The 24,884-nt window shown below is 45.7% G+C and overlaps 1 protein-coding gene across 1 annotated transcript in view; it reads right to left on the minus strand.

Moving 5' to 3' along the window:
* The window catches only part of LOC146870408 (uncharacterized), a 43,382-nt gene extending 20,276 nt beyond the window's left edge, over positions 1-23,106 (minus strand). Inside the window, exons 1-5 of the mRNA XM_085643062.1 lie at positions 23,016-23,106; positions 22,166-22,222; positions 21,781-21,930; positions 16,187-16,243; positions 15,803-15,952 (exon numbers count right to left, since the gene is read on the minus strand). Coding sequence (XP_085499188.1) covers positions 15,803-15,952; positions 16,187-16,243; positions 21,781-21,930; positions 22,166-22,222; positions 23,016-23,106 — 505 coding nt within the window. The remainder of the gene's footprint in view (positions 1-15,802; positions 15,953-16,186; positions 16,244-21,780; positions 21,931-22,165; positions 22,223-23,015) is intronic.
* Between the last annotated feature and the right edge of the window lie 1,778 nt (positions 23,107-24,884).

Consider the following 24,884-nt stretch of genomic DNA (forward strand, 5'->3'; position numbering starts at 1 on the left):
CCTCCTCGACCTTTCGTCAGCATTTGATACTGTCAAACACCATAACCTAATTGACCTCTTGGAGCACAGGGGCCTCTACTAAACAGGTTCTCCTCATTCCTTCATAACAGATCCCAAAGCTTCAAGGTGAACCAGTCCTTTTCTCATCCTTCTCTGGTCACGCTGGGTGTTCCACAGGGATCTGCGCTCTCACCCACGCTCTTCAACCTGTTCATGGAGCCTCTGACAGAAATTCTAAAATCATCCACCATTCACTGTCACATGGATGCGGATGATACCCAATAATATATGTAGATCACCTCCCCTGAGGACATCTGGTCCCTCAACTCAGTCCTACTGAAAACACAAAGCTGGCTGACACATAACCACTTGAAGCTAAATGCTCTCAAAACTGAATTCCTCCTAATCACACCACACAAACAATCTCCTCTCATAGAACAATGGATGAATCAGCTAACTGCTCTTAACTGTATGCCACACATCGTTGATTACGCAACCTCTCTGGGAATAATGCTAGACAATAGTCTGAACATGCTGAAGGACATTAGTACCCTCGTCAAAGGAGAAAACTTCCAACTCAGCATCTTAGGGAAAATAAAACCTTTCTCCCTCCACATGACGTAGAGGTTGCGGTGCAGGCCTTAGTGATCTCAAAGCTGTACTATAGCAGCGCAACCCTTTGCGGCCTTCCAAGAGCAAGACGGCTCCTCTTAGAGTTGCTCTCAATTCTACAGCTAGGCTCTTAACAGGGGCTAAAAGATACAACCATATTTTGCCAGATCTGATATCCCTGAACTGGCTTCCATATGAAGCTCGGATACATCTAAAGATTGCATGCATGACCAATAAAGCCATTCATTTCAATACCCCGCAGTACCTCACTCAAAAACTGGAGCTCTGAGGTGGATTGAGAGCCTCCAGAAGTGCCAGCACTCTACTGCTCAAACAACAAAAATTCAAGAAAACAAAAACCTACAATTGAGCCTTTTTAGGTATTGCCACAGGATTCGGAACTCCCTGCCCCCTGAAGTCAGGCTGAATCCTTCTATGGTCCTTTTAAAAAAGGAAGTTAAAGTGTTATTGATGAAGAAATTTCTGCCTTAGAAAGATAGCTTCCAAAGGAGACGGAGGTCACCATCGCAGGTTTGTGTCCTAGTTGCCAGGGCTCCAGAGGTTGCCAGGCTCTACAAGAATGTTAACTTTCGTCTTTGTTCTGTTTAATATCCCACCTTACCCCTCCTGCCTCCCCTCTCTGAAAAACCCCTAAGTCAGGTGCCATATTGTTGCACCCTAGTGTGACCTACTACCCTACCCCGCCCCATGAGTTTAAAAAGAAAAAGACAAAAACAGCAAAAAAAACAAAAAACAGCTTCCTATCAAACATGTCCACGCTCTTTACTTTTCCGTAGTGATTTTCTGCATTAGTTCCTGGGCTTCATCGAGACTGGTAAACATATGAAACTTGCCTTGAACCAAAACTCAATTTCGATTGTTGAGCAATGGCCGCTTGAGATCCCTGTGCTTTAAACAAGTAAAACTCTTTCTGACGACATGCCGCTGCTGCACTCATATCTGAAAAGATCCGGCAACTAGGGACTTCCCGAGTGGAGAATTGCTTCTTCTGAATTGCTCTGTTCAAAATCTGATCCTTCAGTCAATAGTCCGCAAAGTTGACTTAAATTGTTCTAGGCAGTTTTGAGTTGGGGAAAGGCTGTGCTGGAACTCTGTGTGCACGTGTAATCGTGAGGTCACCCGAAAACTCGGGCAGTACATTCTCTTTGATGAAAGATTCGACCCACTGAAGTGTTTGTGACTCTTCACAACCTTCAAGGACCTCAACTAGCTCCAGATTTGAACGGCGACAATGGTTCTCCAACTCTTCTAGCTTAGTTTCCAGCAAGTTTTTCTGTTTTTTCTATTGAGGCCTGCTTCTGCATCGAGGTCATCTGATATTCTAGGAGAGAGATCCTTGATTCAGCCTCTTGGAGTCTTGCCAGATAAGATCCGGCTACTTCTTCAATTTTTGATAACGTGCATGAAGTGCTGCTATCTCGGTTGCTTGCGTAGCTTTTATCTACCTTATCTCGTCAAGGACAAGATTCAACATAGCTTTTATATCACACTGGAAGCTTGTCCCTGTCTCCAAAAGCTGAACACCAAGCGGATCTTTTGATCCTAACTGTGGTTGTTGACCTGTTGCTAAGTTTCTAGCCGCCACAACAGTCGACGATGATGAAGGGCTCGCCAATGGTTTTAAAAGTAAAGGGAGTTCCTGAGCAGCCAACTGAAGACATGGTTGAGCCTGCACATCATGTTCTGGAAATTGATGTAGTAGAGGGAGCGGAGGGAGCGGAGGCTGAGGAGGGAGTGAAGGCACTTTTGATTTCAGAAATAAAAAATATTCCTTAACTTTACTCTGAGGTGCACTGGAGGTGTTTTCCTGACTGCTCTCCTGGTTCGCCGTTGCATCTTGATTCAGCTCCGGTGAGCTATTAATCAGACTTTCTCCCAACGTTGCTGAGCCAAATGATGCACTGTCTTGTTCTTCAGCCCCTGGACTTAGATTTGTTCCTCTCTAGCTGGAACTTTCAGCCCTATCCTGATTAGTGGCCCCTTGACTCCCCGCACCGTGCTCCAAGACATACGCTTCAGAATTGATGGGGCTAGCAATTGGGGCTGACCCCCGACGACCTTTCTGCGCGCGCCCAGCTCTTGCCGTTGCAGAGGCAATCTTCATCTGTGTTGTTCGAAATTTAGACTTGGGCGCCATATTTGAATCTGGTTGAGCCAGTACATTGGTGATTTTTAAATGTTTCCCAATCCTGGAAATAAATGTATTTCCACAATTAAGCCCAGCACAGCACATCCTAATTCCCCCAAAAAGTTTTTTTCCCCCTTTTCGCCTTTCTTTCCTCTTTTCTTCCCTTCTCCTTCTTCAGCTTTTTAGCTATTTTCCCCCCTTCTTATACTATGGGCAAATAGCCTCTCAGCAAAAACCCCAGCGAATTCAGTCATATCCAAACAAAAGGGGGGAAAAATCCAACTCACACGAGTTTTTACTGCTTACTTCTTTGTTAGAGGTGCAGCTGTATCTCATTTTCAGCCTTTACTCTCTCCACACTTACCGGCTGCATCTGATGAAGCGTCGCGCTCCCACAAACTGCCTTTACATCCAAGAAGTGCTGCCCTTCACTTCACTCCCAGCAGCGGATTCCTGAGTGCAGCTCCCAAACGCGGCTTCCTCCGCTTTCGGCTACAGAGGAGGCTCGGTGTGTGCCCGGTATTTGGCGAACGAGTGCCAGGGCGCAAGAAGGAAACCAAGCGCACGCGGAGTAGCCCCACAGCAAAACAGAAGCAGCAGCAACAACCAGCCTCGCACAGCCCACAGGTCTGCGAACAACGGTCAGCGGATTCACCAACGTGGGGCGGGGAAGTGGTCACCTGAGTCTACGTGCAGGTGGGATTCGCCATTACCTCTCCTCAGCTACCCAAAATACCTGGGCATCATGGTCGATGCGCGCCTTCCAGACCTGGGCATCATGGACCACGCTTGGCTTCCAGACCTGGGCATCATGGTCCAAGCATGGCTTCCAGACCTGGGCATCATGGTCCATGCGTGGCTTCCAGAACTGAGCACCATGGTTCATGTAAGCTCTCCAGAACTGGTCACCATGGTCGATGTAAGCCCTCCAGAACTGGGCACTATGATCCATGTAAGCCCTCCAGACCTTGGCATCATGGTCCACGTGTGGCTTCCAGACCTGGGCATCATGGTCCATGCATGGCTTCCAGAACTGGGCAACATGGTTCATGTAAGCCCTCCAGAACTGGTCACCATGGTCCACGTAAGCCCTCCAGAACTGGGCACCATGGTCCATGTACGCCCTCCAGAACTGGGGGCACCATGGCCCATGTAAGCCTTCCAGAACTGGGCACCATGGCCCATGTAAGCCATCCAGAATTGGGCACCATGGCCGATGTAACCCCTCCAGGACTGGGCACCATTGTCCATGCACGGCTTCCAGAACTGGGCATCATGGTCCACACGTGGCTTCCAGAACTGGGCACCATAGTCCACACGTGGCTTTAAGAACTGGGCACCATGGTCCATGTAAGCCCCTCCAGGCCTGGGCATCATGGTCCATGCATGGCTTCCAGAACTGGGCATCATGGTCCATGCATGGCTTCCAGAACTGGGCACCATGGTCCATGTAAGCCCTCCAGAACTGGGCACCATGGTCCACGCATGGCTTCCAGAACTGGGCACCATGGTCCGTGCGTGGCTTCCAGTTCTGGGCACCATTGTCCATGTAAGCTCCTCCAGACCTGAGCATCATGGTCCATGCATGGCTTCCAGAACCGGGCATCATGGTCCATGCATGGCTTCCAGAACTGGGCACCATGGCCCATGCAAGCCCTCCGGAATTGCGCACCATGGCCAATGTAAGCCCTCCAGAACTGGGCACCATGGTCCACACGTGGCTTCCAGAACTGGGCACCAAAGTCAACACGTGGATTCCAGAACTGGGCACCATGGTCCATGTAAGCCCCTCCAGACCTGGGCATCATGCTCCATGCATGGCTTCCAGAACTGGGCATCATGATACATCCATGGCTTTCAGAACTGGGCACCATGGTCCATGTAAGCCCTGCAGAACTATGCACCATGGTCCATGTAAGCCCTCCAGAACTGGGCACCAAGGTCCACGCACGGCTTCCAGAACTGGGCACCATGGTCCACGCATGCCTTCCAGATCTGGGCACCATGGTCCACGCGTGGCTTCCAGATCTGGGCACCATGGTCCACACGTGGCTTCCAGATCTGGGCACCATGGTCCATGCATGGCTTCCAGAACTGGGCACTATGATCCATGAAAACCCTCCAGACCTTGGCATCATGGTCCACGTGTGGCTTCCAGACCTGGGCATCATGGTCCATGCATGGCTTCCAGAACTGGGCAACATGGTTCATGTAAGCCCTCCAGAACTGGTCACCATGGTCCACATAAGCCCTCCAGAACTGGGCACCCTGATCCATGTAAGTCCTCCAGAACTGGGCACTATGGTCCATGTAAGCCCTCCAGAACTGGGCACCAAGGTCCATGTACGCCCTCCAGAACTGGGGGCACCATGGCCCATGTAAGCATTCCAGAACTGGGAACCATTGCCCATGTAAGCTATCCAGAATTGGGCACCATGGTCCATGTAAGCCCTCCAGAACTGGGCACCATGGTCCACGCACGGCTTCCAGAACTGGGCACCATGGTCCACGCGTGGCTTCCAGATCTGGGCACCATGGTCCACGCGTGGCTTCCAGATCTGGGCACCATGGTCCACACGTAGCTTCCAAATCTGGGCACCATGGTCCATGCATGGCTTCCAGAACTGGGCACTATGATCCATGAAAACCCTCCAGACCTTGGCATCATGGTCCATGTGTGGCTTCCAGACCTGGGCATCATGGTCCATGCATGGCTTCCAGAACTGGGCAACATGGTTCATGTAAGCCATCCAGAATTGGGCACCATGGCCCATGTAACCCCTCCAGAACTGGGCACCATTGTCCATGCATGGCTTCCAGAACTGGGCATCATGGTCCACACGTGGCTTCCAGAACTGGGCACCATAGTCCACGCGTGGCTTCCAGAACTGGGCACCATGGTCCATGTAAGCCCCTCCAGGCCTGGGCATCATGATCCATGCATGGCTTCCAGAACTGGGCATCATGGTCCATGCATGGCTTGCAGAACTGGGCACCATGGTCCATGTAAGCCCTCCAGAACTGGGCATCATGGTCCATGCATGGCTTCCAGAACTGAGCATCATGGTCCATGCATGGCTTCCAGAACTGGGTACCATGGCCCATGCAAGCCCTCCGGAATTGCGCACCATGGCCAATGTAAGCCCTCCAGAACTGGGCACCATGGTCCACACGTGGCTTCCAGAACTGGGCACCATGGTCAACGCGTGGCTTCCAGAACTGGGCACCATGGTCCATGTAAGCCCCTCCAGACCTGGGCATCATGGTCCATGCATGGCTTCCAGAACTGGGCATCATGATCCATGCATGGCTTTCAGAACTGGGCACCATGGTCCATGTAAGCCCTCCAGAACTATGCACCATGGTCCATGTAAGCCCTCCAGAACTGGGCACCATGGTCCACGCACGGCTTCCAGAACTGGGCACCATGGTCCACGCATGCCTTCCAGATCTGGGCACCATGGTCCACGCGTGGCTTCCAGATCTGGGCACCATGGTCCACACGTGGCTTCCAGATCTGGGCACCATGGTCCATGCATGGCTTCCAGAACTGGGCATCATGGTCCATGTATGGCTTCCAGAACTGGGCACCATGGTCCATGTAAGCCCTCCAGAACTGGGCACCATGGCCCACGCATGGCTTCAAGAATGTGGCATCATGGTCCACCTGTGGCTTCCAAAACTGGTCACCATGGTCAACACACATGGCTTCCAGATCTGGGTGCCATGGTCCATGTAAGCCCCTCCAGACCTGGGCATAATGGTCCATGATTGGCTTCCAGAACTGGACATCATGGTCCATGCATGGCTTCCAGAACTGGACATCATGGTCCATGCATGGCTTCCAGAACTGGGCACCATAGTCCATGTAAGCCCTCCAGAACTGTGCACCGTGGTCAATGTAAGTCCTCCAGAACTGGGCAACATGGTCCATGTACACCCTCCAGAACTGGACACTATGGTCCATGCATGGCTACCAGAACTCTGCACCATGGTCCGTGGAAGCTCTCCAGAACTGGGCACCATGGCCCATGTAAGCACTCCAGAACTGGGCACCAGAACTGGCCAGCATGGTCCATGTGTGTCTGCCAGAACTGGACACCATGATCCATGTAAGCCCTCCAGAACTGGGCATCATGGTCCATGCATGGCTTTCAAAACTGGGCATCATGGTCCATGCATGGCTTCCAGACCTGGGCAACATGGTCCAAGCATGACTTCCAGAACTGGGCAAAATGGTCCATGTAAGCCCTCCAGAATGGGGCACCATGGCCCATATAAGTCCTCCAGAAGCAAGGTCCATGTGTGGCTTCCAGAACTGGGCATCATGGTCCACGTGTGGCTTTAGGAACTGGATACCCTGGTCCACATGTGGCTTCAAGGTCCATGTAAGCCCCTTTAGATCTGACAACATGGTCCTCGCATGGCTACCAGACCTGGGCATCATAGTCCACGCATGGCTTCCAGACCTGGACATCATGGTCCACGCGTGGCTTCCAGACCTGTGCATCATGGTCTACACGTGGCTATCAGACCTGAGCATCATGATCCATTTGTGGCTTCCAGAACTAGGCACCATGCTCCATGAAAGCCCTCCAGAACTGGGCACAACGGCCCATGTAAATCCTCCAGAACTGGGCACCATGGCCCATATAAGCCCTCCAGAACTGGACACCATGGTCCACGCATGGCTTCCAGAACTGGGCATTATGGTCCATGTATGCCTTCCAGAACTGGGCATCATGGTCCATGTAAGCCCTCCAAAACTGGGCACCATGGTCTATGTAAGCCCTCCAGAACTGGGCAGCATGGTCCATGTAAGCCCTCCAGAACTGGGCACCATGGCCCATGTAAGCATTCCAGAACTGGACACCATGTTCCATGTAAGTCCTCCAGAACTAGGCATCATGGCCCAAGTAAGCATTCCAGAACGGGGCACCATGTTCCATGTAAGTCCTCCAGAACTAGGCAGCATGGCCCATGTAAGCATTACAGAACTGGGCACCATGGTCCATGTAAGCATTCCAGAACTGGACACCATGGTCCATGCAAGCCCTCCAGAACTGGGCACCATGGTTCATGTAAGTCCTCCATGTTGGAGAGTAGGATCTGCTTCTTATGGTTATGCCCACTTTTTGCTGATGTTTCACTGTTTTTCGACTTTAGTCTGGCTGGGGCCCTGCTATCCAGGACCCCAGCCTAGCTGCTTCCTCTCTAAATTGATTCCCTGTACCTTAGGTACACTCCAGATTGGATTCTGGGGTACCCTTATAAGTCCCTACTATATGGTATACTATGTACCCAGGGCATAGGTACCTCAGAGGCCTGCCAGGGGTTGCAGCATGTATTATGTCACCCCTGGGATGCCTTCCAAAATGACACCACATGACTACTACTGCAGCCTGAGTGAGGTGGTGCATGCACCCCTTACTGAGATATAGGTTCACTATATCTCACCCTATCACTGCACCTACAAACCTATCAGTCACCCCTATGGCAGGCCTTCTCAATCCTGAAGGCAGGGTGCTTGGTTTTATGTGAGAGGGTGCCCATGCATGAGCAGAGCCCCTCTGCAGCCTTCGGAATCTATTCTCCGGGGTTGTCTGTGATGCAGCCTGACCATATACTCTTAAGTGCGTTATAACCTCGTCGTAAATGCTAACTTTGGGATGGCTGCACGGAAACATGTCGTGTTTGGTGTCATACCCTCACACCAGTAACTGGTGTGTGGAAGTATGATCCCACCCTTCTAGAGGAAGAGACATGACAGCACTGGTATACCCGGTACCAGCTAATAGAGCCCTGGCATCACGAAATGGATGCTGCCAGCCACAGACACAAGTCTGTCCTCATGCTGCTCACCGAAACTCTGGCAGGGGAGTTCTGGACAATAGGTTTCCTGTCACAGGGAGGTGTTTTCACCTCCCAGACAGGCTTTAGCGGATTGGGGTTGGGTGGGTGCATTCCAAGAGTGCTTTGAAGTTTGCACTGGGGGTACATTTGGTGTCCCTGTGCATAGTCCAGCTCAAACCAGTTGCAGAGGCTGCCAGCCCCTGCTCTGGCGTGAAACTGGACAAAGGAAATGGGTGTAGCCACCCCTCTTTCCAAATTCTCCCATAGGTGGGTCCCCTGAGTTAGTCCAACCCCTTCCTTGGGTATAAAGAAGGAACCCCTGACTACAGAACTTTAGATATCCCTGGACGAAACTCTGAAACTGAATCCTGGAACTTCGATGATCTACACGACTCTAGATGACTGAAGAAACTCCCTTGGAGTAAAGGAGTTACTCCCTGCTTGGCAGGCACCAAAGACGCAACAGTCCGGTTTGTATCTCCAAAGCTCCTGAAGACTCCAAAGAATTTTGCAAAACAGGAGGTGGGTTTCCGTGGTTTCTGAGGTCGATCTGTGCGCTCAGCAACTGTGAGGCCTGTATCCCTCGTGGAGACCGTGCAACCCGAACCCCTGGACACCACGACGATTTGCAGAAGCATCAGATTTGAGGTGACCTCTGCAGCTGAGCTTTGGGTTACTTGTAGCCCTGACCCCGAGCAGCATTTGCACTGAAGATTGCCCGCCTACACTCCACGATTGTTCCGTAAGCTGGCCCTTTGTGTTTTCTCTTGAGGTCCCTTCGCGATCCCTGGTCCGTTGACTGGTGGGTCTCTGTGAAGGCAACTCTAACTTTAATTTAGCTTCTCTGGTTGCTCCAGATGTGCCCTGACTCTCTATCACTTGGGGAGTTCCCAGGACCTTGCTGGTCCGCACCAAAGCATCTTTCCTCTTCCTGTGTGGGTTGCTGTTGCCAAGGCTTATTATGTCCAATCTGGGCACCGACGCTGCAGCACTCGACATCCTTCATGGGACAGCTCGAATACAGCCCCTGGTCATCGTCGACAGCTCCTGGTCCTCGTGGCTGAAGAGTCAAGCTTCCCCTCTTCGCACCTGAAGCACCTGACATCGGGGGGCATTCGTCTATCGTGTCCCTGGTCACTGGCTCTGTCCCCTCTGCTTTCAGGTTCTTCACATCTTCGATCCAGGCTTGGATCTCTTTGGACACCTCTCCTCTTCCTGGCAGCAGCACTTTTCAGCATCTTGCCATTGAAATCGGCGAAGACGCCCGACACCATTTGACACCTATGCACCCGGCTTCCCTTGGTGAAGTAACACGAGTACTCCAGTACTCCCATGGGTGTTGGCCCTAGAACCATCTAAGTCCAAAAGGGTTTGTTCCTAGTCCACCTCTAAGTGTCCTTAACTTTTAAAATTCCAACCGCAACTTTCCCTATAGAAGCTAACGGAGCTCGCGGCTGTGTTCTCACACTGCACAAGTCCCCCGTGGGTCCCCTGTGTCACTACATTGGGTGGTTCCTAGGGGTCCCAGCGATTCTACAGGCTCTAGGCCTTGTGTCTAGTCAAGTCGTGGTTCTTATACCACTTTCTTAATATATGGTTTGGTTCGCCCCTAGGGCCTATCGTATATTGTGCTAATTTACTGTGATATTTTAATTGTAACATATGTGCTTTGACCTCTAGCCTCATAAAGAGACTAGCAGGATGTGTTTAGTAATAAATTCATATATTTTATATATATACCTGGTGTGGTTCTCCTTTTATTTGGTCATTCAAGAGACTATAGACTGGTAATACAAGCTGCTTTACATTCCTCCAAGACTTAGCCTGAAGGCTGCTCTCCACTACCACTAGGATAGCTTTCAAATAAGGTTGTCTTTAACCTATCATCACTAAGGGGCTGTTTGGACTGGTGCAAGGTGCCCACTATCACTAGTGAACAGCATATACCAGGCCAACTTCTCACACTCCAGAACTAGGCACCATGGCCCATTTAAGCCCTCCAGAACTGGGCACCATGGTCCACGCGTGGCTTCCAGAACTGGGCACCATGGTCCACGCGTGGCTTCCAGAAATGGGCACCATGGTCCACATGTGCTTTCCAGAACTGGGCACCATGTTCCATGTAAGTCCTCCAGAACTGGGCACCATGGTCCATGTAAGCATTCCAGAACTGGACACCATGGTCCATGCAAGCCCTCAAGAACTGGGCACCATGGTCCACATGTGCTTTCCAGAACTGGGCAACATGGTCCATGTAAGCCCTCCACAACTGGACAACATGGTCCACGTAAGCCCTCCAGAACTGGGCACCATGGCTCATGTAAGTCCTCCAGAACCGGGCACCATGGCCCATGTAAGCATTCTGGAACTGGGCACCATGGCCCATGTAAGCCCTCTAGACCTGGGCACCATGGCCCATATAAGCCCTCCAGAACTGGGCACCATGGTCCACACACGGCTTCCAGAACTGGGCATCATGGTCCACGCGTGGCTTCCAGAACTGGGCACCATGGTCATGTGCGACTTCCAGATCTGGGCACTATGGCCCGTGTAAGCCCTCCAGATCTGGGAACCATGGTCAATGCGTGGCTACAGAACTGGGCACCATTGTCCATGTGTGGCTTCAGAACGGGGCACCATGGTCCATGCGTGGCTTCCAGAATTGGGCACCATGGTTAATGTGCGACTTCCATAACTGGGCACCAGAACTGGCCACCATGGTGCATGTAAGCCCTCCAGAACTTGGCATCATGGCTCAATCGTGGCTTCAGGGTCCATACAAGTCCCCAAACCTGGGCACCATGGTTCATTTGTAGCTCAACCCTGCTGCAGAATTTGTCCCTCTCCTGCCACATAATTCCAGTGGCCCTGTGATAGGATTGGACACAATGCCCAAACGTGCTCTCTAGAGCAGCGCACAATATTCTAGGTGTGGCCCTGTTTTCTAGACACTTTCTTAAGATGTGACCTCCAGAACAGATGCAGTATTCAGATGTGACCAGGGGCGTAGCTTGGTCTGTAAGATTGGGGGATGCAAGCATCAGATTTCCCCACCATCACCCTGGCATATTATGTTATAATACATTATATGACAAGCAGGGCGCATGAGAGGGGCTTCAGAGGCAGTGGAAAGGGAGAGGAATACGGATAATAGGAGTACTAAATGAGAGAAACACAATATTTTGTAAAATAAACCTTTTTTGGGGCTTTCAAAACAGAGATGAGAGAGTGTGTGTGTGTGTTTTTCTCTGTGTGTGTATGCAAAAATCACAAGTGAAATGTGACAGACACCTCACCAGACCAGACCGAAAGCACCTGTACCCAACTATTCATTAAAAAATACATTTATTGGCAGGGGGAGGTGTAACACCAGTGGCGGCTCCTCTGCTAAGGAGGGGGTGCGCCGCCCCACTGCTCTTTGAGCATTGGAAAAACTAAAAACTCAACGATAATACCACTGTTATTATCATTTTATGTTTTTGTTGTTGGGCAGTTTTCACGGGGCGGGCAGGGCTTGGCTATCATCACAGCCAGCAAGAGAAGCCTCCCAGTCCTTCTCTGAGCGCCGAACCATGGCGCTCAGACCATATACAACGCTTCTGTCATGGGGACAGCAGCATCGTGATTTGCTTTGGGGAGCCTCTGTGTGCTTCCTGCTTTGAGCAGGAACAGAAGTTGGCCTAACGGCTAGGGCGGCCGACCTCGAATCTGGGGAACCGGGTTCGAGTTTAGGCAATGGCACTGAGCATCCTGTGATTCTGGGCAAATCACTTAATCTCCCCGTGCCTAACAAAAATGAATGTGTCCTCATGTATCGCAACTGGTGCTCATTTAAAGCGTTCTGATACCCGATACCGGGTCAAGTTAGCACTATATAAAACTCAAGAAAAAATAAAATAAAATTAGAGGATGAAGGCGAGGCGGCGGCCGGTACTAAGGTAAGTAACTTTTTCATTTCTTTTTCCTCCCCCCTCCCCTCCGTACTACTCGATGGCACCCACCACTGGGTAACACCCCAAACATCCCCCACTGAAGCAACGCTTCTGGCTGAGCCGGTCCATTTCCTGCTCTCCATTTTTGCCCTCACACTCAGAGTGATAAAAAGTTCTGACCTCTGCAGCAGTGCCACACTTCGCTGCCAGTGATGCAACTTCAAAGAGACTCGTTATAGTTCTTTCACAGTCTCATCATGTCAGAACTAAGGCGTTGTCAGTGTTATATACAAGAAGCCATAGTTGTTGCCTATTTATCTTATGCAACTAACAACCATTGACAAAACCTGTAGTCCTCCTGGTTTGTTGTAGGTGTAGTGTTACTATTTGTATTAAATGTCTCAATGCAGTGACAGAAGCAGCGTAATACTGGTGGGGGTTGGGGGGTGCACACTATGCTAAGCACAGATTTTTAGCTTACGTGTTTTTAAGACACGCCCTTAAATACATCGGTCACGCTCCTTTGGGAAATTCCGCAGTTTTTTAGGTCTCGCTTGACCCAGCGCATGCGCTGGTCTGGCGAGACTTTTAGTAAGGGCTTCAAAAAATGCTGCCATGGCTGGCCTAGCGCTTGTGTTCACGCGAGCATGCACGCGCGCAGCCGCCAATTGTCTTTCACGGGTCATTAAGCGTGTGGACGCTGCAGCTGCTTTCACTTTTGCAGCCACGTGCCCACTCGCTCCGCCCTGTCTGTGTCTATGTCTTTACTTTTGCTTTAATCGTGGCACCGGCGCTTTAATTTTAACATTAAAAGTAAAGTGCGGGTGCCGCAATTATATCAAAAGTAAAGAAATAGATTTTTTATCCATCTTTGAGATCGTGTCTTGGCTTGTGACAGTACTGTGTTTGTTACATGATGGACATTGTTTCAATAGCTGGGTCTATGCAATAGCATTCATGTTAAGGACAAGAGTTTGCCTGGCGAAAGCATTACCAGGAGTCCCTAGCAAATAACTACTGATCCGCGACTGTGAATGATAACAAAAGCCCAATGTGACCAAGGACATTTCAGGTTCAGCAAAAGGTGGGAAGTGATGCTTCTAGATGTATGTCTGAGCAGGACGAATCAGGTTAGCATTTCTTCAGACAGCACCCCACCCTCATAAGATTTCAGCGGCTTTCTTCATAGCCGTACCAGCTATTGATAAACCAGTATAATCTGTCATACCGTAACACAGGTGGTGAATATCAACATAGCTATGGGAGGACCGCCACAGCGGATCCCACATGAAAACTTCACCCTGTCTACCCAGGTGCCATGCATTTTACCATCTACGGGTTTTCTTTCTTCAAAGAGCATCACAGTCTCTTAGCAACAGTGCTGTTTATTTCTGAGCAGTTTCAGGTGAGAGGCAGTCTCGTTATTTTGAGAAGTCGTGCCTGTGACTGGTGGATCTCAGCATACAGGTCGAGTTATGTGAGGCTCGCGACAAGCTTGAAAAGCTACCCCACACATCTTTGGATATGACAAGGCTCACTGCCCCAAAATGCCACCGAAGAGAACACCTCTTTCCTCTGAGGGAATCATCTTTCTTAAATCTTGCTTTCTTGATGTCACTTATAGCATCTGTTTTTAGCTTACCTGCACGCTTATTTCCAAAGTCCTAGGGCTGTGTAACAACCCAGAAAGCCTTACTAAATACATCCATACTTAAGAACTGTCTCCACCAGGATTTGAACTACCTTTGTTATGTGACCCCACTATCTAAACTCCTGAAATATCCTTGGTGCAACAACATCAGCTGTTGCATGGCTAAACCTTGTACCTTATAAGTGTTTAGCCATGCAACAGTTGATGTTGTTGCACTAAACATATTGTGCTGCATAACTAAATACTTATAAGGTCACAAAAGCGAGACCTATTGGCTATGCCAATGCTTGTTCATCCCACTTACAGCGATTGAAGTGGCCCTCAGACCTGGGCCGAGCACCTGTACTGTTCAAAGTGATGTGTGCAGCGGCAGCACAGACTCGGTTGATGATGCCACCCTCCTTCCTTCACCCCCAGCCTGGTCATCAGAAGAGCTGAGCCCCCCAGCAGGGCCTTTGTCATTCACCCGCAGGTGCAAACATCCCGGCCATTGCTGGCCATTAGTTCTTCCTCACCAGCGTCTTCCTCGACACCCCTCTGCCGCCCCCTTGGCGCCCAAGGATCCCCCCCCTCCACGTTCCACAGAAAACAAACAAAAAACATTACGCTCCCACATGAAGGACTGAAACACGTGACCAGCATGGTGTCCACACAATAGACACGCTGAGCTGTCCTACCGGAGAGGAACCTGTGATCTATAGCTTACAGGCGGGACTCTGCAGCAGGCACATTAACCCACTGAGGTGTACACCCTAATGCAAACGTGTGACCTGCGTCAGGCTCCCTAACCTGTGGCATATCTTACAATGACTCCGAGCTGTGGCATGAACGTTAACCACGTCTCTCTCCTGCAGGAACATTACCCACTGAACTATCTTACCACCTTCTGAGAGAGGGGGCATCTCTGGGTGACAGAAACCGGGGAACAGTAGTATGAGAAAGCGATGGCGTATTGGGGCCGCCTCGGGGTGGGTGTTTAGTGTGGCACACTTCGGTTGCAGAGTCTGGTGTAAACACAAGTGGGAGGGCATAAAGGCGTAAACCGGAAACTAAGGGGTGTAAATCTGGAGACCTATATGCAAAGCAAGCAGAGACGTCTGAAGGCATGGGCAAAGTGGACTCTGGCCCAGGGCGCCAGCCACTGGGGGGCCCCTGATAGATATATCTCAACAAGAGAGAGAGGGAAAGTGTTAGGGTTTGTGCAAGGAACATAGCTCAGCCTCATACTGAGTCATAAAGAACATATGCTCAATCATATTGTTGCTGTGTACTTTGCGGAGAAAACAATATGTAAATATGTCCTTGGTTTATTGTTATTATGCACAATTATTATGAGGCCTTATTATTTGTACTAAAACCTTTGTAAAAATCATTGCATTTGCTTATGCTTGTTTCTGGAGTAAAAGTCAAGGAGCTCTTCCTAAAAAATCATGCTGCCAAATCAAAGACTAATTTTCATAAATAGCACGTTGCCTACTTGACAGTTGAGGCACGTGCAACACGTTTTTCTGCCTCCCCAACTAAAGAACCCCACCCTTCAAGAACTGTATAAAAGCCCCTGAACTCCAACTGCACACGCTTGCGCTCGTTTCCATTCTTCCTCACCTGAATTCCAGAGACGTCTTCGAGCCTGCAGCAAGAGTTTTCTCTCAGCGAAGCTCCCATTCCCAGCTGGGTCTCCACAGCAACGCTGACTCTGAGATTCATTTTTCCGGTTCTGAATCCTTTCCGGTCCTGCATCCTTTCTGTTCCGACCTGAAACACAAAGCAAGAAGAAAAGGTCAAGTAAGGTTATCGCGTGTGTGAATAGAAGAGCATTTGAAGAGACGGAGGTATTTTAGAATTTGATTTACTATTTCTTTCTTTTGGAGTCAAAGCTGAATGCCTACAAAAAATGATAATTTGTGAGTTGTCAAGCCAAGACATAATTATTTTTTAGCGGCACAAGAAACAAGTTTTGAGAATTAAGGCATGCTTTCATTTAATTACCTTGGAACATTGGAACATTTTCCAGAACCTTGAAATAACGAAGGACAGCAATTACGCCTGAAAAGAAAAAGATCAAGAGAAAGGACAATAAATAAGGACATTTCTCAGATGCATTACATATGTTTTTAAAGTTTATTATTAGTAAGTGAGAGTCAAAAGCACAATATACTGAGGACTAGGAGTGGTGCATAATAGTGAATACTGTTCCTTTATTTTTACAGATACTTGTCAGAATAATAATTTGTGCTGCATATTTAAATGAACACTTTTGTGGTGAAAATAACCACAAGCACTGAAAGGTATTTTCCTAAATGATAATGTATAATAGATAGTCGGAGGGAAACAGTATATGAGAAGAGTTAATGTGTTTTCACTTCTGTTTTATTTAGATATCAGCTCACAGACGCAATAATACCTGAAATAAGGAAAAGAGTGGCGTCAATTGAAGCTGTAACCAGTGGAGTGTTTCTTTTGTTTATTATTGTGTCCCTTTTTTCCCCCTTTCCCTGGAGATTTATACTTATCGGACTGCGTTGTGAATTCAGTCAGATGGGTATAGGTTTTTAGGGGCAGAAGAGAAATAACGTCTCATCTCTCAAGTTAAACAACCTGGACTTCAGGTGAGTGAAGGTTTAACAGAAGTGCAAGCCTTCACAACAATTTAAGTTCTCCTTGAGAGATATGGACTTGGAAGAAGACAGGATAGATGGCCAAGCCATGGCTAATGCTCTAGTTGAAGATGTAGAGAGGAATAATTCAGTAACCTTGATGTTACAACAAATGCAGTTAGAAATAGATAAGTTAAAACAGGAAAACGTGACGTTGCGTCAGGAGGTGGTGCGATATAAACCTAGAGAATCTTTATGGGAAGTTCCTTTTTCTTCTGCTTTCAAAAACTCTGCAGAAACAGGAGCCAGGGCCAAGACCTCAGATACATTCATGGCATCGGAAACAACTACTTCGCCAGTACAAGTCACAGTGGCAGTTCCAAATGTTGTGCCTTTATCTGCACCAGAACATTTCTTTGGCGATAGTAGTAAGTTTAATGTTTTTATTAGCCAGTGTCAATTACACTTCATTTGTAAACCACAATTGTTTCCTACTGATGCAACTAAAGTTGCTTTTGTGCTTTCTTATTTAGGGGTTACCGCAGCTAACTGGTCCATCCCAGATATCGATAGAGATGATCTTATTTTGCATAATTGGCCTTTGTTTAAGAGAACCATGACAAAATTGTTTGCAAAACACACTTATGTTCAAGCCAGTGACAACGAGTTACTCAACTTGAAGCAAGGAAACAAAGATCTGTTAACTTATGTAACCACGTTTAATAGGTTATTAACTGAGACTCAGTGGCCAGAAGAGAAACGCACTTCCTTATTTTATAGGGGCTTGCGAGATGATTTAAAAGATGCCCTGGCGCACATTGTAGAATTACCTGATGACTATTCGGATTTTGTAGATCTGGTTGTAAAGTTAGATCATCGTTTAGGAGAGAGAGAAGGGGATAAGTCAAGAATGGAAGCTAGATTCTCAGTAGTGAAACATGACAAGAAAGAGTCAGATAATAAGGCATTAGAACCAGAACCTATGCAGATAGGAACCACTAAAGGACCTTTGACTAGTGAAGAAAAAGAAAGAAGGAGAAAATTAAATTTATGTTTATATTGCGCCCGATCTGGACATTTCGCCAAAGATTGTCCTATAAAGCCCAAAATACCTAGAAAGACAAATGCCTTAGTGATGAGCCCTTTGGAGCAGGAAAACTAAAAAACTCGTCAAGAACGCAGATCGCTTGTGCGAGTAATAAAAAGTCACAGATCTCCCAATACCTAGCAAACACAGTGACCCGTATACTTCGCCACTTTGTTATTCAGGTTATTTTAATTATCAGTACTCAACTGCGACATTCTGTACCAGTCATATTGTATTCTGGAGCTACGGGGAACTTTGTGGATATTAAGTTAGCTCAAAAATTACATATTCCCACAGAGTGGAAAACCCAACCAGAGTCAGTTTGTGCAGTTGATGGGTCTGAATTATCTTCAGGATTGATAACAAAAAAAACTTGTCCCATTACAATGGTATGTCAAAATAGTCATACGGAAATGATAAGTTTTGATTTGATTGATACACCTACATTTGGTCTTTTTTTAGGTGTACCTTGGTTGACAACACATAATCCTAAAATAAATTGGGCTTTACGAACAGTAACCTTAGATTCCTCTCATTGTCGAGCATGTTGTTATCAAGAAGCTCCTAATGATTCCATGACTGTTTTACATTCTGCCAATACACTAACACCATCTCCTAGAATTCCGCTTGAGTATCAAGAATTTAAAGATGTATTTGATCCAGTAAAAGCTTGCACGTTACCACCACATAGATCATACGATTGTCGTATAGATTTAATACCTGGGGCTCCACTACCAAGCAGTAGAGTTTATGCTCTTTCTGAAGAAGAAACTAAATACTTGAGAACCTATTTAGATGATTTATTAGCATCAGGTTTCATCCGACACTCAACGTCCCCTGTTTCTTCGCCATTATTTTTCATTCCTAAACGTGACGGTGGCTTGCGCGCATGTATAGACTATCGCGGATTAAACAAAGCTACAATTAAAAATAAATATCCTTTGCCATTAATTCCAGTTCTCCTTAACCAATTACGCCATTCAACTATATACACCAAGTTAGATTTTAGAGGGGCTTACCATCTTGTCCGAGTCAAAGAGCACGATGAGTGGAAAACAGCTTTCCTAACCAAATTTGGTTTGTTTGAATACACAGTCATGCCCTTTGGCTTGTGTAATGCCCCTGCGGCTTTTCAATACTTTATAAATGAATTCCTTGATATCTGTGTAATTGTTTACATAGATGATATACTCATCTATTCTAAGACCAAAGAAGAGCATACACATCAAGTAAGAGCAGTTCTTGCCAAATTACAAGAAAACCATTTATTTGCAAAATTAGAAAAATATATCTTCAATACAAACACCGTAGAGTTTCTTGGATATTGTCTGTCCCCAGCAGGAATCATGATGGACCCAAAGAAAGTGAGTGCTATAAAGGATTGGCCAGAACCCACATCGGTAAAAGAAGTGCAGAAAATGTTGGGTTTCGCCAATTTCTATAGGCGTTTTATACCTCACTTTGCAGAGACAGTGGTGCCCATTACTAAACTTTTACAGAAGGGACAAGTATTTTCTTGGACAGATCAGGCAGCCCAAGCTTTTGCTCATTTAAAAAAGAAATTCACTTCTGCACCTTTATTAAGACATCCAGATCCGGATCTTCCTTTTTTTGTAGAAGCGGACGCTTCACAAATGGCGGTTGGAGGAGTTCTCTCACAGAGAGATACTCAAGATGGACAGTTACATCCTGTAGCGTTCTATTCTAAAAAACTACTCCCTGCCGAGCCGAATTACACAGTGGTAGAGAGAGAACTCTTAGCAATTAAGTTAGTTTTCACTGAATGGAGACATCATTTAATGGGAGCAAAATATCCTGTAACCATATTTAGTGACCATAAGAACTTACAATTTTTTAGTTCTGTAAAGGCACTCACACCTCGTCAAATGCGATGGTTGAATTTTTTTAGTGCTTTTGATTTTGTGATTACTTATAGGCCAGGGACACAACAAGTGCAATCAGATATTTTATCAAGATATGGTTACACTACTGAATCTAAGAAAGATGCGATAGGTCCTCCTATCATTCCCCACAGAAAATATTGGCACCAATTACACAAAGCGATTTCATGACGTTAGTCAGGACAGAACATCTTAAGTTAAATGCACAAGAATGGCTAAAAAATCCCAAGAATTCAATCCAAGAGGGTTTATTCTATCATAACTCTTTATTATTTCTACCAACCATTGAATTACAGAAAATAGTGTTAACATGGCATCATGATTCGACCTTAGTGGGCCATCCAGGATATCAAAAAACTCTAGAAAATTGCAAGAAACATTTTTGGTGGTCTTCAATGATCACAGACGTTCAAAATTATGTAACAGCCTGTCCTATTTGTGCTAGTAATAAATCGTCACATAAAGCACCAACTGGATTTCTGCAACCATTATCAACCCCACCAACTCCTTGGCATACAATAAGCGTAGACTTTATTTCTAATCTACCTACAGCAAATAAATATACAACTATTTTGGTAGTCGTAGATTATTTATCTAAAATGGCACACTTCATACCTCTACACAAACTCCCAACTGCAATATAATTTACTAACATCTTTATAAAAGAAATAGTGCGTTTGCATGGCTTGCCGACCAAAATTGTGTCTGATAGAGGTAGCCAATTTACTTCTAAATTTTGGACAAGTCTGTGTAAAAAATTACAGATGGACATAGCTCTTTCCACAGCCTTCCATCCGGAAACCGATGGTCAAACGGAAAGAACTAATCAAACATTACTACAAACACTATGCTGTTTAATGGCTGAATTTACCAGTGAATGGGATAAAGCATTGCCAGTAGCAGAATTTATTCATAATAATAATGTACATTCAGCTACGCAATGTACACCATTTTATTTTCTAAATGGTTATCATCCAAGAGCATTACCCATAACTATAGCTTCTTCCTTTACACCGGCTGTCACAGAACGTCTCAATCATTTATTAGACATTCAAGAAAAGGCAAAAAGACATTTACATAATTATAAAGAAGTGATGAAAAAGTAAGCAGATAAGCACAGAGCTGTCGCTCCAGATTAGCAAGTTGGAAATAAAGTGTGGCTTTCCACCAAAAATTTAAATATGATAGGTCCCCGAAAATTACAACCACGTTATGTTGGACCATTTCCCATACATCGAATTATAAACCCAGTTACGGTACAGTTAGAGTTACCATCTGAATATTCCATGCATCCCACCTTTCATGTCTCCTTGTTAAAACCTTACAATCCAGAAACAAGACCTGAACCACCACCCCCACCTATTCCTATTGATGGACATTTAGAATACGAGGTACAACGTGTTTTAGATGCCAAAAGAATTCAAGGTAAACTGTATTATCTGATAGCTTGGAAAGGCTATCATGCTGATGAGAATTCTTGGGAACCAGCATCTTTCATTCACGCTCCTAGATTGGTGAGACAGTTCCATTTGAGATTTCCACAGAAACCTCGCCCTGTAGGGCGGCTTTTGAGGTGAGCGACTGTTAGGGTTTGTGCAAGGAACATAGCTCAGCCTCATACTGAGTCATAAAGAACATATGCGCAATCATATTGTTGCTGTGTACTTTGCGGAGAAACAATATGTAAATAAGTCCTTGGTTTATTGTTATTATGCACAATTATTATGAGGCCTTATTATTTGCACTAAAACCATTGTAAAAATCATTGCATTTGCTTATGCTTGTTTCTGGAGTAAAAGTCAAGGAGCTCTTCCTAAAAAATCATGCTGCCAAATCAAAGACTAATTTTCATAAATAGCACGTTGCCTACTTGACAGTTGAGGCACGTGCAACACTTTTTTCTGCCTCCCCAACTAAAGAACCCCACCCTTCAAGAACTGTATAAAAGCCCCTGAAATCCAACTGCACACGCTTGCGCTCGTTTCCATTCTTCCTCACCTGAATTCCAGAGACGTCTTCGAGCCTGCAGCAAGAGTTTTCTCTCACCGAAGCTCCCATTCCCAGCTGGGTCTCCACAGCAACGCTGACTCTGAGATTCATTTTTCCGGTTCTGAATCCTTTCCGGTCCTGCATCATTTCTGCTCCGATCTGAAACACAAAGCAAGAAGAAAAGGTCAAGTAAGGTTATCGCGTGTGTGAATAGAAGAGCATTTGAAGAGACAAAGGTATTTAAGAATTTGATTTACTATTTCTTTCTTTTGGAGTCAAAGCTGAATGCCTACAAAAAACGATAATTTGTGAGTTGTCAAGCCAAGACATAATTATTTTTTAGCGCGCACAAGAAACAAGTTTTGAGAATTAAGGCATGCTTTCATTTAATTACCTTGGAACATTGGAACATTTTCCAGAACCTTGAAATAACGAAGGACAGCAATTACGCCTGCAAAGAAAAAGATCAAGAGAAAGGACAATAAATAAGGACATTTCTCAGATTCATTACATATGTTTTTAAAGTTTATTATTAGTAAGTGAGAGTCAAAAGCACATTATACTGAGGACTAGGAGTGGTGCATAATAGTGAATATTGTTCCTTTATTTTTACAGATACTTGTCAGAATAATAATTTGTGCTGCATATTTAAATGAACACTTTTATGGTGAAAATAACCACAAGCACTGAAAGGTATTTTCCTAAATGATAATATATAATAGATAGTCGGAGGGAAACAGTATATGAGAAGAGTTAATGTGTGTTCACTTCTGTTTTATTTAGATATCAGCTCACAGACGCAATAATACCTGAAATAAGGAAAAGAGTGGCGTCAATTGAAGCTGTAACCAGTGGAGTGTTTCTTTTGTTTATTATTTTGTCCCTTTTTTCCCCCTTCCCCTGGAGATTTATACTTATCGGACTGCGTTGTGAATTCAGTCAGATGGGTATAGGTTTTTAGGGGCAGAAGAGAAATAACGTCTCATCTCTCAAGTTAAACAACCTGGACTTCAGGTGAGTGAAGGTTTAACAGAAGTGCAAGCCTTCACAACAATTTAAGTTCTCCTTGAGAGATATGGACTTGGAAGAAGACAGGATAGATGGCCAAGCCATGGCTAATGATCTAGTTGAAGATGTAGAGAGGAATAATTCAGCAACCTTGATGTTACAACAAATGCAGTTAGAAATAGATAAGTTAAAACAGGAAATCTTGACTTTGCGTCAGGAGGTGGTGCGATATAAACCTAGAGAATCTTTATGGGAAGTTCCTTTTTCTTCTGCTTTCAAAAACTCTGCAGAAACAGGAGCCAGGGCCAAGACCTCAGATACATTCATGGCATCGGAAACAACTACTTCGCCAGTACAAGTCACAGTGGCAGTTCCAAATGTTGTGCCTTTATCTGCACTAGAACGTTTCTTTGGCGATAGTAGTAAGTTTAATGTTTTTATTAGCCAGTGTCAATTACACTTCATTTGTAAACCACAATTGTTTCCTACTGATGCAACTAAAGTTGCTTTTGTGCTTTCTTATTTAGGGGTTACCGCAGCTAACTGGTCCATCCCATATATCGATAGAGATGATCTTATTTTGCATAATTGGCCTTTGTTTAAGAGAACCATGACAAAATTGTTTGCAAAACACACTTATGTTCAAGCCAGTGACAACGAGTTACTCAACTTGAAGCAAGGAAACAAAGATCTGTTAACTTATGTAACCACGTTTAATAGGTTATTAACTGAGACTCAGTGGCCAGAAGAGAAACGCACTTCCTTATTTTATAGGGGCTTGCGAGATGATTTAAAAGATGCCCTGGCGCACATTGTAGAATTACCTGATGACTATTCGGATTTTGTAGATCTGGTTGTAAAGTTAGATCATCGTTTAGGAGAGAGAAAAGGGGATAAGTCAAGAATGGAATCTAGATTCTCAGTAGTGAAACATGACAAGAAAGAGTCAGATAATAAGGCATTAGAACCAGAACCTATGCAGATAGGAACCACTAAAGGACCTTTGACTAGTGAAGAAAAAGAAAGAAGGAGAAAATTAAATTTATGTTTATATTGCGCCCAATCTGGACATTTCGCCAAAGATTGTCCTATAAAGCCCAAAATACCTAGAAAGACAAATGCCTTAGTGATGAGCCCTTTGTAGCAGGAAAACTAAAAAACTCGTCAAGAACGCAGATCGCTTGTGCGAGTAATAAAAAGTCACAGATCTCCCAATACCTAGAAAACACAGTGACCCGTATACTTCGCCACTTTGTTATTCAGGTTATTTTAATTATCAGTACTCAACTGCGACATTCTGTACCAGTCATATTGGATTCTGGAGCTACGGGGAACTTTGTGGATATTAAGTTAGCTCAAAAATTACATATTCCCACAGAGTGGAAAACCCAACCAGAGTCAGTTTGTGCAGTTGATGGGTCTGAATTATCTTCAGGATTGATAACAAAAAAAACTTGTCCCATTACAATGGTATGTCAAAATAGTCATACGGAAATGATAAGTTTTGATTTGATTGATACACCTACATTTGGTCTTTTTTAGGTGTACCTTGGTTGACAACACATAATCCTAAAATAAATTTGGCTTTAAGAACAGTAACCTTAGATTCCTCTCATTGTCGAGCATGTTGTTATCAAGAAGCTCCTAATGATTCCATGACTGTTTTACATTCTGCCAATACACTAACACCATCTCCTAGAATTCCGCTTGAGTATCAAGAATTTAAAGATGTATTTGATCCAGTAAAAGCTTGCACGTTACCACCACATAGATCATACGATTGTCGTATTGATTTAATACCTGGGGCTCCACTACCAAGCAGTAGAGTTTATGCTCTTTCTGAAGAAGAAACTAAATACTTGAGAACCTATTTAGATGATTTATTAGCATCAGGTTTCATCCGGCACTCAACGTCCCCTGTTTCTTCGCCATTATTTTTCATTCCTAAACGTAACGGTGGCTTGCGCGCATGTGTAGACTATCGCGGATTAAACAAAGCTACAATTAAAAATAAATATCCTTTGCCATTAATTCCAGTTCTCCTTGACCAATTACGCCATTCAACTATATACACCAAGTTAGATTTTCGAGGGGCTTACCATCTT

Source organism: Triturus cristatus, chromosome 1_1, assembly GCF_964204655.1.
Source record: "Triturus cristatus chromosome 1_1, aTriCri1.1, whole genome shotgun sequence".
NCBI lineage: Eukaryota > Metazoa > Chordata > Amphibia > Caudata > Salamandridae > Triturus > Triturus cristatus.